General features: G+C 37.9%; 1 protein-coding gene across 1 annotated transcript in view; it reads left to right on the forward strand.

Moving 5' to 3' along the window:
• The window catches only part of LOC111142110 (phosphodiesterase 3A), a 320,975-nt gene that overhangs the window by 285,682 nt on the left and 23,089 nt on the right, over positions 1–12,204 (forward strand). Inside the window, 3 exon segments of the mRNA XM_022495077.1 lie at positions 3,168–3,253; positions 6,696–6,850; positions 8,275–8,412. Coding sequence (XP_022350785.1) covers positions 3,168–3,253; positions 6,696–6,850; positions 8,275–8,412 — 379 coding nt within the window.

Here is a 12,204-nt window from a genome sequence, read left to right on the forward strand (position 1 = left end):
AATAGAAAGCTTAGAGTCCCTAGAGGCCATACAGCTAAACTTTGGAGGTGATAGAAAATAAGTAGTTTTGTATTTCCTCTGCTTACTAATGGAGAATGCATAAAGCATGTAATTAAAAAATCGTATCAAGTGATTTAATAGAATATATTATGTTGGAATATTTTTTACTTGCTCTTCAAGGAGGATTTTATCTCCATTTTAAGGTTATATTAGGTTTGCAATCCCCACTTTAAAAATGTGCGGATAGGGGTGCCTGGCTGGCTCAGTCAGAAAAGCATGCAACTCTTGATCCCAGGGTTGTGAGTTCGAGCCCCACGTTGGGCGTAGAGATTACTTAAAAATCTTAAAATAAATAAGTAAATAAATGAATACGTAAATAAAAATGCTCAGCGAACACATGGCACATTATGGTTGGACTCAAATGGGTCTCTGAAGGCAGTTAAACAATTGGCTTGTACTGTTCTATCATTTTTAAATAGAATTGGAAATAGGAAGCATTGTCTTTTCACAGAAGATAAGAGAAAAAGGCTTCACATGGCAAGAATAGTTATTTTGACAGCATGGTCATGGAGAAAGAATTACCTCCTCTTACTGATTACTGTATTGTTGTTCTCTGGTAATAGCTTCATCTTGAAGGATGGATTTTAGAGTATTACACTATTCTTTTAACTCGAAGAGTTAAATGTTTTTATGCTAAGTATAGTTATGAGAGTGCCTTGAACGAAATGCTATTTCTTTGCTGAGGTTAATGAGGATAACCATTTTGAGTAAATGAGTTTACATACTGGTCATCTAATATCACCTGTTAGTTCACAGACCTAGATTTAATTAGTATATTCAGTTTTAAGCTTCACAGATTTCATTTTCAGATCATTTAGTCATAAACTCTAAATCAATGCTCTTTTTTTCTAATCTTTATATATACTGTTTTCTCTTTACAGATATTTTAAAAGGGAAAATCATTTTTGTTAGTTTATTTGTCTAGGGCCAGAGTAGAAAATAAGTTTACCATCCCAAAGTTACTCTGTGACCCTCTCTTTGAGACTTTTTTTAATAAAATAATTTCTGTGGAATATTAATCCCATCTCCCCCCCCCCAACACACACACAAACCATGATCTGCTGTAAAACACATATCATATTTCCCTTGGTGATTCACAGAACACATCACTTTATTAAAAGCTCTGAGAAGTCCTGTAAAAAGCAAACCTCTTGGTTTTTGGCTCAGATAGCCTTTTCTGAATTTATCTGACCACAGAACCAATTTCTTTAGGTTACACACAGTAATTGCCCATGGAGCTAGTCTATGGTGGACCATCCTTAGGAAACATGTTTTTGTGCTATGCATCGCAAGCCAAGATGTAGCTCAATGGAGTAATTGACATCAAGGACATCTGCTCCCAGCATTTCTAGGGAGACTCTCCCACTGTGGGCTCCAAACATGTGGGAAATAAGTCACCTAAAGAAAGCAGAGATGTTCCAAAAAGATCTATCACTTGCATAGCTTTTCTCCTCATAGTCTATTTTTTGTACTCTTAGAGGGAAGAATGTAATGGGATTTTTATAAAAGACGTTTTGGAGAAAAACAAGAGAATTTCACTGCCGACTTGTTCAGTAATGTTTATAAATCCAGTAGTGTGTCTTTTATTTGTTTGGGCTTTATAAAGCTGTAATTCAAACCACATTCTATTATTGCCTTCAAGGCAGCCACCCATGTAGGCACAGAGAGCTCCAGAAACACACGACTAATTATTGTGGTTTCCCTTGCTGAACTCGAAGGGTTTGGCATTGAATCCCAGTCTTTTGGCTGCTGTAATGTCTATGCAACAAGCTGTTTTTTTGGCATAAGAGGTAGTATATTTGAGCTACTAATTTAAGTGCTCCTTTTAAGTATTATCTTGCAATGAAAATTCTTAAAACTAATAAACCCTCCATTTACCAAGTGTCACCCAAGAATGTAAGCCCATCATTTGTATCTGCTTTCTTTTTTCTTTGGTCTGTCATTTTCTTTTGATTCCCTAAATCAAAGTGATAGGGTCTCGTAATTAGAAATATTTTGCATGGGATGCTTCCCTACTTATGTTTAAGGCTTGAAAATAAATTTGCTTAGGATGAAAATAATCTCTAACTGGCAGATGCTTAGATCTACGACACACATATATAAGCACAATTGAGGGAAAATAAAAGTGATGAGACCTTTAGTAAATTATAAACCATTTCATTTCTTTTCCTTTTAGAGTGAGTACTCGTGGTTAAATAACAAACAAAAACCCTCTGAGACCGTTTGTAATATTAGGCAGAAGAAAAGAACTCTGAAGCAAAAGGCAGAATTAAAATCTAACCATGGAGTTTCTGAACAAGATAAGTGAGAGAAGAAACTTGCCAGGTTATTTGTGGGGTTACTTTTTAATTTTTAAAGCAGCCAAAACTGTTGAGAAAACAAAAGTATCCCACCTTCTCCAATGTCCTCTGTTAAAGAGCCAGCACTGTGCAGGATGCTCATTTTTCTAGATTACTCGCAGTGTACCCCCTTGGCCCGTTTTTCTCAGCTAGCATTTGTGCAGCCAATTTTCCACTCCCTCTCTATCACAATGTACCTCTACTTTGTTCCTTTCCTTTGGGTCTTAGCAGGTGACTTATCGGTCTTGAAAAAGGAATTAATTTTTATTTTGCGGCAGAAAAGAAAATTAGCATATTGTCTTTCTATCTCCACATATGCACTCTTAAAGGGCTCTTTGGGCATAAAATGTCTTAACCCATAGAAATAAATCTACTAATGAGGCTTTTAGGCAGGTACAAAGGGTATGCATTGGGGAAGATATTTTTGACTAAATATGCCTCAGCACCTCCAAAGTCACTACTATGAGCAGGTAGCAGATTGTCCTAGGATTCTCTAAGTAATGTAACAAAAGTGGTTTCAAATGTGGTCTAGACTGTGGAGGAGGATGGGTGTTGAGTGCAGCTTCTGATCCTTTAGAATGATCACACTCTTGCTAAAAAGAAAACAGTCTATCAGCATCTATGTGTAAAGCAAAACAATTTTTTTATCAAATAAGTGGAAAGTAGAAATATTTGATCATTATCTGTCTTCATGTGTACATAGACGGTGTGTGCCTGTGATTTTTTGAAAAGAGAGAATATACTTACAGCTGTTGCACTATTTCTCAGCTGTGGCAGACCGTATCCCCAAGGGAATCCAGCAGACGGGCCCCTGGAGGGGAGCAGTGGAGCCATTCGGACACCAAGCAGAACAGGTAATTCTTTGTTTGGATTCTGTTCCTCAACATGGAAATCACTTGTGTTTTTACCCCTCTGATCTAAAAGGTAACATATGTTTCTGATTTTTTAATTTATTTTTAAAGATTTTATGTATTTATTTGAGAGAGAGAGAGAGAATGTGAGAGAGAGCATGGGAGGATCAGAGGGAGAAAGAGACTCCCTGCTGAGCAGGGAGCCCCCCATGTGGGACTCAGTCCTGGGACTCCAGGATCATGACCTGAGCCAAAGGCTGATGCCCAACTGACTGAGCCACCCAGGGTGCCCCTATTTCTGGGTTTTTATATGACAAATGTAAAAAGACAGTGAAGGAAAGCAAAATCATCCCTAATCCTACTACCTAAGTTCAGCATGGATACGATTTTGTCCAAAATTGTTTTGAATACATATACACTATATATATATATTTAAATTAGATGTCATTTTATATAATACATAGAACTATATGGTTCTATTCTATTCACAGAACTATATAGAACTATTATCTTGGACACTGGAAGCTTCTCCATTCTAGGATACTCTGGAGGTCTCTGTTGCAGACTGAGAAAATACCCTGTTGAGATCACTATAAGTATACAAAAATGCTGTTTCTTGAGGCAGTATCATGGTGAGGTTAAGAACACAGGCAGTGGATCCTGGTTTTATCTTATTCAGCTATCTACTACTTTGTAATCTCTGTGCCTCAGTTCCTGCATACGTAGATGGGGATAATAATAGCACCTCCCTAACAGGATTATTGTAAGAGCTAAATTATTTGGAACATGTAACAAAAACACCAATTCTGAAAGATAGATGCACTTATATGTTTACTGCAGCATTATTTACTAGAGCCGAGATGATGGAAGATACCTAATACATGATGGAATATTACTCAGCCATAAAAAAGAATGAAATCGTGCCATCTGTGACAACATGGTTGGGCCTAGAGGGCGTTATGCTAAGTGAAATAAGCAGACAGAGAAAGAGGAATACCCTATCATTTCATCTATATGTGAAGGCAAGCAAACAAACAAACAGAAACAAACTTGTAAAAGTGCAGTTAGGGGAAGGGAATTAAGAAGTACAGGCTTATAGTTATAAAATAAATAAGTCATGGGGATGAAAGGAAGAGCAGAGGGAATATAGTCAGTAGTATTGTAATAACTATATGTTAGCTACCCTTACCGGAAGTATTGCATGATATATATAATTGTTGAATCACTATGTTGTATGCCTGAAATTAACATAATATTGTATGTCAACTATACTTCAATTTTTAAAAATCACTTAAGGGCTTATAGTATCTAGGTCACTGTAAATAGTTCACGTTTGCTGCCATTACTGTGATGATTAGTATTTTACTTTTATTGATGCAACTGTAGGGACTTCATTTTGTTAATGCTGAAAGATTACAAGGTAGGAAAAAACCTGGCCTCTCTGAACTGCAGACTTGAGGGTGATAAAGCTATGTAAGAATGATTCTTAATTATCTACTTCAGCATCTATTGACATATACTCAATAAATTTTGATTATTTGCCTATGAAAATGGCAATGTACAAAGGTCAGGAGACATAGGCAAGGAAGAATCAAAAGGAACATTTTTTCTGATACTGTAGCATTCTGAAGACTCAGAATATTCCCTTCCTTATGTCCCTGATCATCTTTGAATCTTCTGAGTCTGATATAATAGGGGGAGTATTTCTTTATCACCTTTGTTGTTTCACATGGAACTATGGCCTTGGAGTGTTCTTCACTTTTTTTCCTACAGATTCGGAGATTGAAACTTGGCAAGTTCATCTTCATACTGTGTCTCATTCTTACATAGAACAAGTTGCACGAGAAAGTTGGAAGAAGAAGGGGTCTTTGGAAAAGTTCTACGAGATACTCTTAATGGCACTAGGCTACATAACAAAAGCCATTATTCACTAGCAACTTAAGAAAAATTAGATAGTCAATGTATGAGGACATACAATAGTCCTAGAAATACCCAGAGCAACTGAGAAAGGAGAACAAAGTTAGAGGAAATATATTACCTGACTTCAAGACTTCAGCTGCAGTAATCAAAATAGTGTAGTGCAAGCTTGAACATCAGCAGATAGATCCGATAGAATAGAATGGAAAGCCCCAAATTAAAAAGCCCCATTAAATTTTCAACAGAGATGCCAGAGCATTCCAGTAGAGTTGGAAAAAATGAATTTCACCCCCTACTTAACACCATATGAAACATCCTTGATGGAGCATAGACCTAAATGTAAACGCTAAAGCAGTAAAGCTTCTGAAAGCAAATGGGTTTGTGCCTTAGGGGGAAGGCAAAGATTGCGTAGGAATCCTAGCGATAACCCTATAGGAAAAAAAAAAAAAAAAAGCTTGACTTTATCAAAAATAAAGAATGTAGGAACTAGAGTCCTATGTTGTGAGTTCAAATTCATGTGGCAAAATTTACTAGCTGTATGCCTTCGACAATTTACTTATCCTTTCTGTGCCTCAGTTTCCTTTCTGCAAGTGAGGACATCAGAAACGCAGTGATGTGCAGTAATAACCAGCCTCATAGGATTGTGTACTTTTAAATGGGTTAGCACAAATGAAGCGCTTTCGGTGGTGTCCAGCACATGGCATTCACCCACTGAACCATTCAGGCAGTTACTCAGCCATGAGAAACTTCTTTTGAGGTCATTGCCCCAAAAGCCTATTCTACAGACACTTGATAGTACCTGATTGGGCTTCTAGTTAGCGTAGTTTAATGCTGACTGAAATGGGAGACAATGGAAACGTAGGTAAGGAAGAAAGCCACAGATTCCTAGGGAACAAGATTGGATACAGGGGATCTCCTAGGCCCTTAAGTACATGCTAGCTATTATGCCATGTCCTACAGACCACTTAGTGCTTAGGTGTCGACTTCTTCCCGTGTACCCGTTCTAGACTTAGCTACTCGGTGGTTTTGTGTGTTGGGTGAATGCATAAAGGAAAAAGAAATACAAAGTTACGGAATTTTTAACAAGTATAAACTGCTGCTGATCTAAGCATTATTATGGAGGAATTATTGAATGTCCTAAAGTCACAGATCATAATTCTATTTCATTGGGTTATGAAATGTTTACCTTTTCTGGGCACCTGGGTGGCTTAGTTGGTTGAGCATCTGTTTTTTCAGCTCAGGTCATGATCATGGAGTCCCTGGATTGAACCCCACGTTGGGCTCCTTGCTTGGAGCGGAGCCTACATCTCCCTAATAAATAATAAATAAATAAATAAATATATATATATATATATTTTTAAAAAGTACATTTTCCCAGCTTATGATCTTACATTCTTGGTGTGTAAGCTCATGAAAGCAATGTCCCTAAGCATGGTATTTGCCATGTGCATTTTAGGAATATTCACTCAAATGGGACCCCTGTGTCCTTTTGCAAGTTTCCTAATAAGCTCCTCTCTTTCCATTGCAGATGACACTACTCAAGTTACCTCTGATTATGAAACCAACAACAACAGTGACAGCAGTGATATTGTACAGAATGAAGATGAGACTGAGTGCCTGAGAGAGCCTCGGAGGAAAGCTTCTGCTTGTGCTCCCTACGCGCCTGAGGCCATGATATTCCTGGTAACCCCATATCACTTTGCTCATTCCTTTACTTAAGAAATTGCATGTCTTCTACGACATGTTTTCTATGACAGAATTGACTTAGAAATAGATCCTGAATCATTAGATTTACAGATCTCTCTCTTTTGGATCATACATGCCTTATAGCCATACCCTTCTGTATCAATATAATTTTTCCTTATCCAAGTTTTCTTGATCTCTTTATGGTTCTCTTATTTAATGATTAAAAAATGCAAGTATTCATCTCCAGAAGTGATTGCAGGTGTTTCTTAATCCTAGAATCTGAACGTGTTGTAGGTATGCCTAGAAAAACTTATTTCATCCAGGGAAGCAATATTTTATAAATATCAATCAACAAAAGTGACATATGTTAGTTGTCTTAGGGCATCTGCTATCTTTTTTTCTAGTACTTCATTTAGAAAGTGTGCCAATACTTATTTTCCTTATTATATTAAACTAGGTTTATACTGACACACTACCCATTAAAATAGCCTTTAATGAGAACTGACTTTGTGTGTTTATAGAGATCAGTTTGAATGGATGAAAGTGTATATTTATGTCAGGTTAATTTCAGGGAGACAGCAAATAGAAAATAGCTGGCTATCATGTAATTATCAATTGCTACCATTATCATTTTTCATTTATCTGACTTACCATTTATACTTTTAAAGAGATTGCCAGATAAAGAAATTTATATGTTTCCTAATCCTCATTATCTTTATTTTTAATTTTTTTTTTGGTTAAGGTACTCTTAAGAATGTCCTCATTTTGGACCAATTAGAAAATGTCTTTACATTAATATAGTACATGTTTCTTTGGGAACCATGCATCCCATGAATTAAATTAAAATCTAAGAAAAATTTGGCAGTTATCATCCCACAGGATCAATGCTGATTTTGAAGCAATAATATAAATTCAGCCAAGTAAAGTCGGGAGTGATTAACTCCTTCTCCCCACTCATGGGTTTCTTTTGAGAGTCCAGTGTAAGCCAGGAACCCTCCCAGAAAAATTTACGTAAACACATAAAGAGATAAATTCACATAAGATTTCAGAGTGTCCTGAAGTCCTTGAGTCTTTATTTAGGAACCCCACAGTAGGTAAATAGCAGATATATAAACTTACGAAAGAAACATCCATTTTTTTTTGGTAGCATATATGAACCAGCAATGGACAGGCACCTAATATGCGAAAGTCATGATAGGAAACAGCATTAGGCCCTTTCCTCCTTACGGTGAGATCAGTGTCTTGTTCATCTTGGTTTTTTAGTTTGTTTGTTTGTTTGTTTGTTTTAAGGATCACTCTTTTACCCTGAAGTTTTAAGTCATTTATTTTTGTAACCTCAGTTGTTGAGTTGAACTTATCAAAGCACAAATTGCTTTGTAGAAAAACTGCTTGTTCTTAAAATATTTTCATGTTCATCACAGGACAAGCCAATTCTTGCTCCTGAACCTCTTGTCATGGATAACTTGGACTCAATTATGGAGCAGCTAAATACTTGGAATTTTCCAATTTTTGATTTGGTGGAAAAAATAGGAAGAAAATGTGGCCGTATTCTTAGTCAGGTAAGGAATCTATTCATATGTTTGACTCTATTCATATGTTTGATTTTATGTATTTATTAGTGAGCGAGAGAGAGAGAGCACACAAGCAGAGGGAACAGCAAGGGGAGAGAGAAAAGCAGACTCTGCACTGAGCAAGGAGCCCCACACAGAACTCCATCCCAGGACGTGGGATCATGACCTGAGCCAAAGGCAAACACTTAATGGACGGAGCCACCCAGGCACCCCAATATGTTTGACTTCAAATGTATGGAAAAACACCTCTTGGTTGGTTAAAGCTGTGTCCATGCGTGACACTGATGTGGGTACTGGGTGGAGAAAGGTTATTTTAAGTACCCAGTGTTCTCTAGATTCCTTCGTGTTGGGTTAACAAAGAAAATTGGAACTGGAAGCGAGTGGAATACTATATTATGCAATTAAAATATGTAGTTTTTAAGATAAACTGGAAGAGAGCAGGGATACACCAGCAAGATGGAGAAATACATCTGAAATTTATAGAATTCAGCAAAAGCAAAGCTTATACAAGCCCTCAAAAGAAGAGAGTTGCCAAGTCATATGCAGTAATTTCTTATGTGTAATTTTTTCCAATGACTATTTTTTAAAACTTTCTTGGGGGTGGGGGAAGGGCCAAGAGAGAGGCAGAGAGAGAATCTTAACCAGGCTCCATGCCCAGTTCAGAGCCCAAAGTGGGGCTCCATCTCATAACCTTGAGATCATGACATTAGCCAGATCAAGAGTGAGACACTTAACCAGCTGAGCCACCCAGGCGCCTTTAAAACTTTTGAATATTATGGTGCTTAGGTCTTTCCAAAAGTAAGATGCTGTGCAGAAATGCATTTCCTTCTATTGCTGTGAGAAACATATCAAATAGAGTTCTCTGTGTTTTAATGTAGAAAATACCTTTTCGTATCACAAGAAATACAGAATGGAAACTATTGCTACTTAATGAGACTTTTTGTATTTTTTCCTTCAGCTAAACTACTTTCAAGGCTTCCCACACTTAAACTGTTTCCCTGAGGGAGAAAGAAAACACAGAAATTAAAAATTTGAACATGTTTGTTCTCAATAAACAAAACACTGGATTTGCTCTATCATCAGACATCTATCAAAATACACACTCATGTGGGAAGAAGCAGTAATATCAGTTTATGTAAAGATGTTTCAGGGGTGTTTTCATAGATGGAATAAATATCACTGCAGAGTAGCTGAAGACTGCCAAACTAACATAAGATTTAGGTGAGAATTCAAGACCCAGATTTATTGGAGCCACGGACGCTTCCCTGGAAAACACTAGAAGAGAAATCAGTGTTACACTGATTTCTACTCCGTGCATCAGAGACAGGCTTTCTTCAGACGTTCCAGCAAGTATTTAAGTGTAGGGCTTCAGGGTGAGGATTCCTGATCCATGAAGGTTTGGAGGAGGAAGATGGAGGGGGCTTTTCCTCTGTTTCTCATTTGCACAAACCCAAAGTATTAGTCTAATCTTCAAGAAGAAAAGTATGTCCCTCTGCCTTAAAGAGAGTAATAGAGAAATTAAATACGGGTCAAAATAATGACAATTCGACTTGCTACCTACAAAAGCAGTGTGCTAAAATGATTGATGGATTATGAAGCTCAAAATAATTACGAAGTCTGTATAACATGTAGTTGCCTCTTCTAGACTCTCCTGACCATGAACACCTAAAGGACTGGGATGACAACCCTTGCACTTTTACTAGGAGTTAATGATCCCATTTTTCCTCTTTTTCCTTATCCTTGGTGCTAAGCAATACCTTTTGTGCTAGGTGACCTTTTTAAGTACTTCTTAATATTTAAGACTTATTTATTTATTTTAGAGAGGGTGAGTGGGCATGGGGGGGAGGGGCAGAGGCAGTGGGAGAGAGAAACTCAAGCAGACTGTATGCTGAGCTTGTAGGACCTGAGCCAAGAGCAAGAGTTGGACATTTAACTGACTGCACCACCCAGGGACCCTAGGTGATCTTGAAGACAGGTGTAAGTGCCAGGGAATGGCCAGCAGTTCCTGTACCAGTGGCTGAAAGGCTACTTCAAAACTTTGCTGTGAAAGAGAGGAGAAGGCAAAGGCGTCAATGCTCAGAGATGAAGACCCTTTGCCTTTCTTTGCTCCCACTTTTATTAGTCCTTCAGGATAATCACAAATCCTTATTACTATTATTTCTCAGGCCTGTGCTGTGTGAGAAGTGGTCTTACTGAAACTGGGAAGATCTGTCTATGGGAAAGATAGGATATGCTAATCTGCATGTTCTATGAGTTCTGCTAAACACAGCCTAAGGGCCGATGCATACATCTCTCAGATCTCAGGGAGGCTGTTTGGGCTGAGAAAGCTTCAGGAAGGCAACTCCCTGCGGCTTTCCAACAACAGCAGGGGGTTCCCGTAGGCCTTGGCATTCCAAAGGCCCGTGCCCTTCCCAAAACCTTCCGTCGCCTCCAAGGGCCTCTATTATATTTTAGCGAGACAGGTATTATGGCTGATTTCGTGCTCTACATTAACCCCGACATGTAAGGACAGCTGTTTTTACCCTGTCCACCTTAGCCTTAGATACAAAACCGGGAGGTTTTGTATCCCACTTTCTGAAAACGCTTGCAGGCTATATCTCTGAGGGAGTGATTTTCCATGGAAATACTCCTGTAATGGTGCCCGGAAAAGAGGTGACAGACCCCTGGGAAGACTTCTTTTTCCTTCACTGCAGAGTGTGGCTCCTAGAAGAAAAAGTTCACATTGTTTTGTATCAGATATGTATGTCACACACTCCCAGAAACCCTACAACTTGCTTCTCAGTAACTTTGATGCAGATAGTTTAGTCTCCGCTTTGCAGAAGAGGAAACTGAGGCTTAAAAGAGCATATACCATTCATCTGAAGTGGTAGAGTAAATATCGGAGCCATGATTTGAATGCAGACATAGCCATATTGAAAATCCATACTTTCGTCCTTCATTTACCCTCAGCTCTTTCTCCACTCCCCCCTGCCCCGCCCCTGTAAAACATATTCGCTGATTCTGTCTTCAAACACTGAACCAATTTCGGTGGGAAAGTAGTCACTGTAGCAGTCAGTCTTTTAGCCCTAGTGACAGTGTAGCGAATACTATTCCTCTACCAGCCTCCCCTTGAAGTTCTGGGAGCTGGGGGGTGTGGGCTTGTGAAACTTGATGGGCTGTTTGGCAAAATGTTTTCTAAGAGTCCTGTACCTGAGTACACAAGAGAAAGATTAGATATAATGAACAATTAGATTGCAGTAAAATGCAATAATGTGTTTTTCTTCCAGTCACCTTCCAAAAAGGAAATACATAAATACATGAGCCTTAGTCATTCACTGTTTATCTTTCCAGTTTACAAGACATTGAACTTTGAGAAAATGCAGTTTTATTTGTCTTGCTGAGTAAAACTTTATGGGTTTTTCTCTTTGATTTGAGTTTATAAGCACAAAGTCATATTTTCACTGGGTGAAAGGCATATTTTTTTCACCTTAGTAAGACTTTGGGACAGCTGAGATGAATTAACTTGAACATTCCGAGAAATCACCTTCTGGCTGAAACTACACAGAAAAAGTCTCACTTCAAAAGATTTTTAAAGAGACATATGTGCAATGGAAATGACTTTTCAGTCTCAGTATACTGACTGCCTTTTTGATGATTATCATGTTTATTTTAACAAATTTAAAAGGACATGGTTCAGATTTCGGAATAGTGCTTACTTTTTCTGGTTACCAATGTTTACCTGGTTAATGGTATCTTTATTTGTGAGTTTAAATTATTGGTGGTTGATTTTTTTTTAATAGC

This window comes from Enhydra lutris, unplaced genomic scaffold (assembly GCF_002288905.1).
Source record: "Enhydra lutris kenyoni isolate GAN:26980312 unplaced genomic scaffold, ASM228890v2 scaffoldscaffold7, whole genome shotgun sequence".
Lineage (NCBI taxonomy): Eukaryota > Metazoa > Chordata > Mammalia > Carnivora > Mustelidae > Enhydra > Enhydra lutris.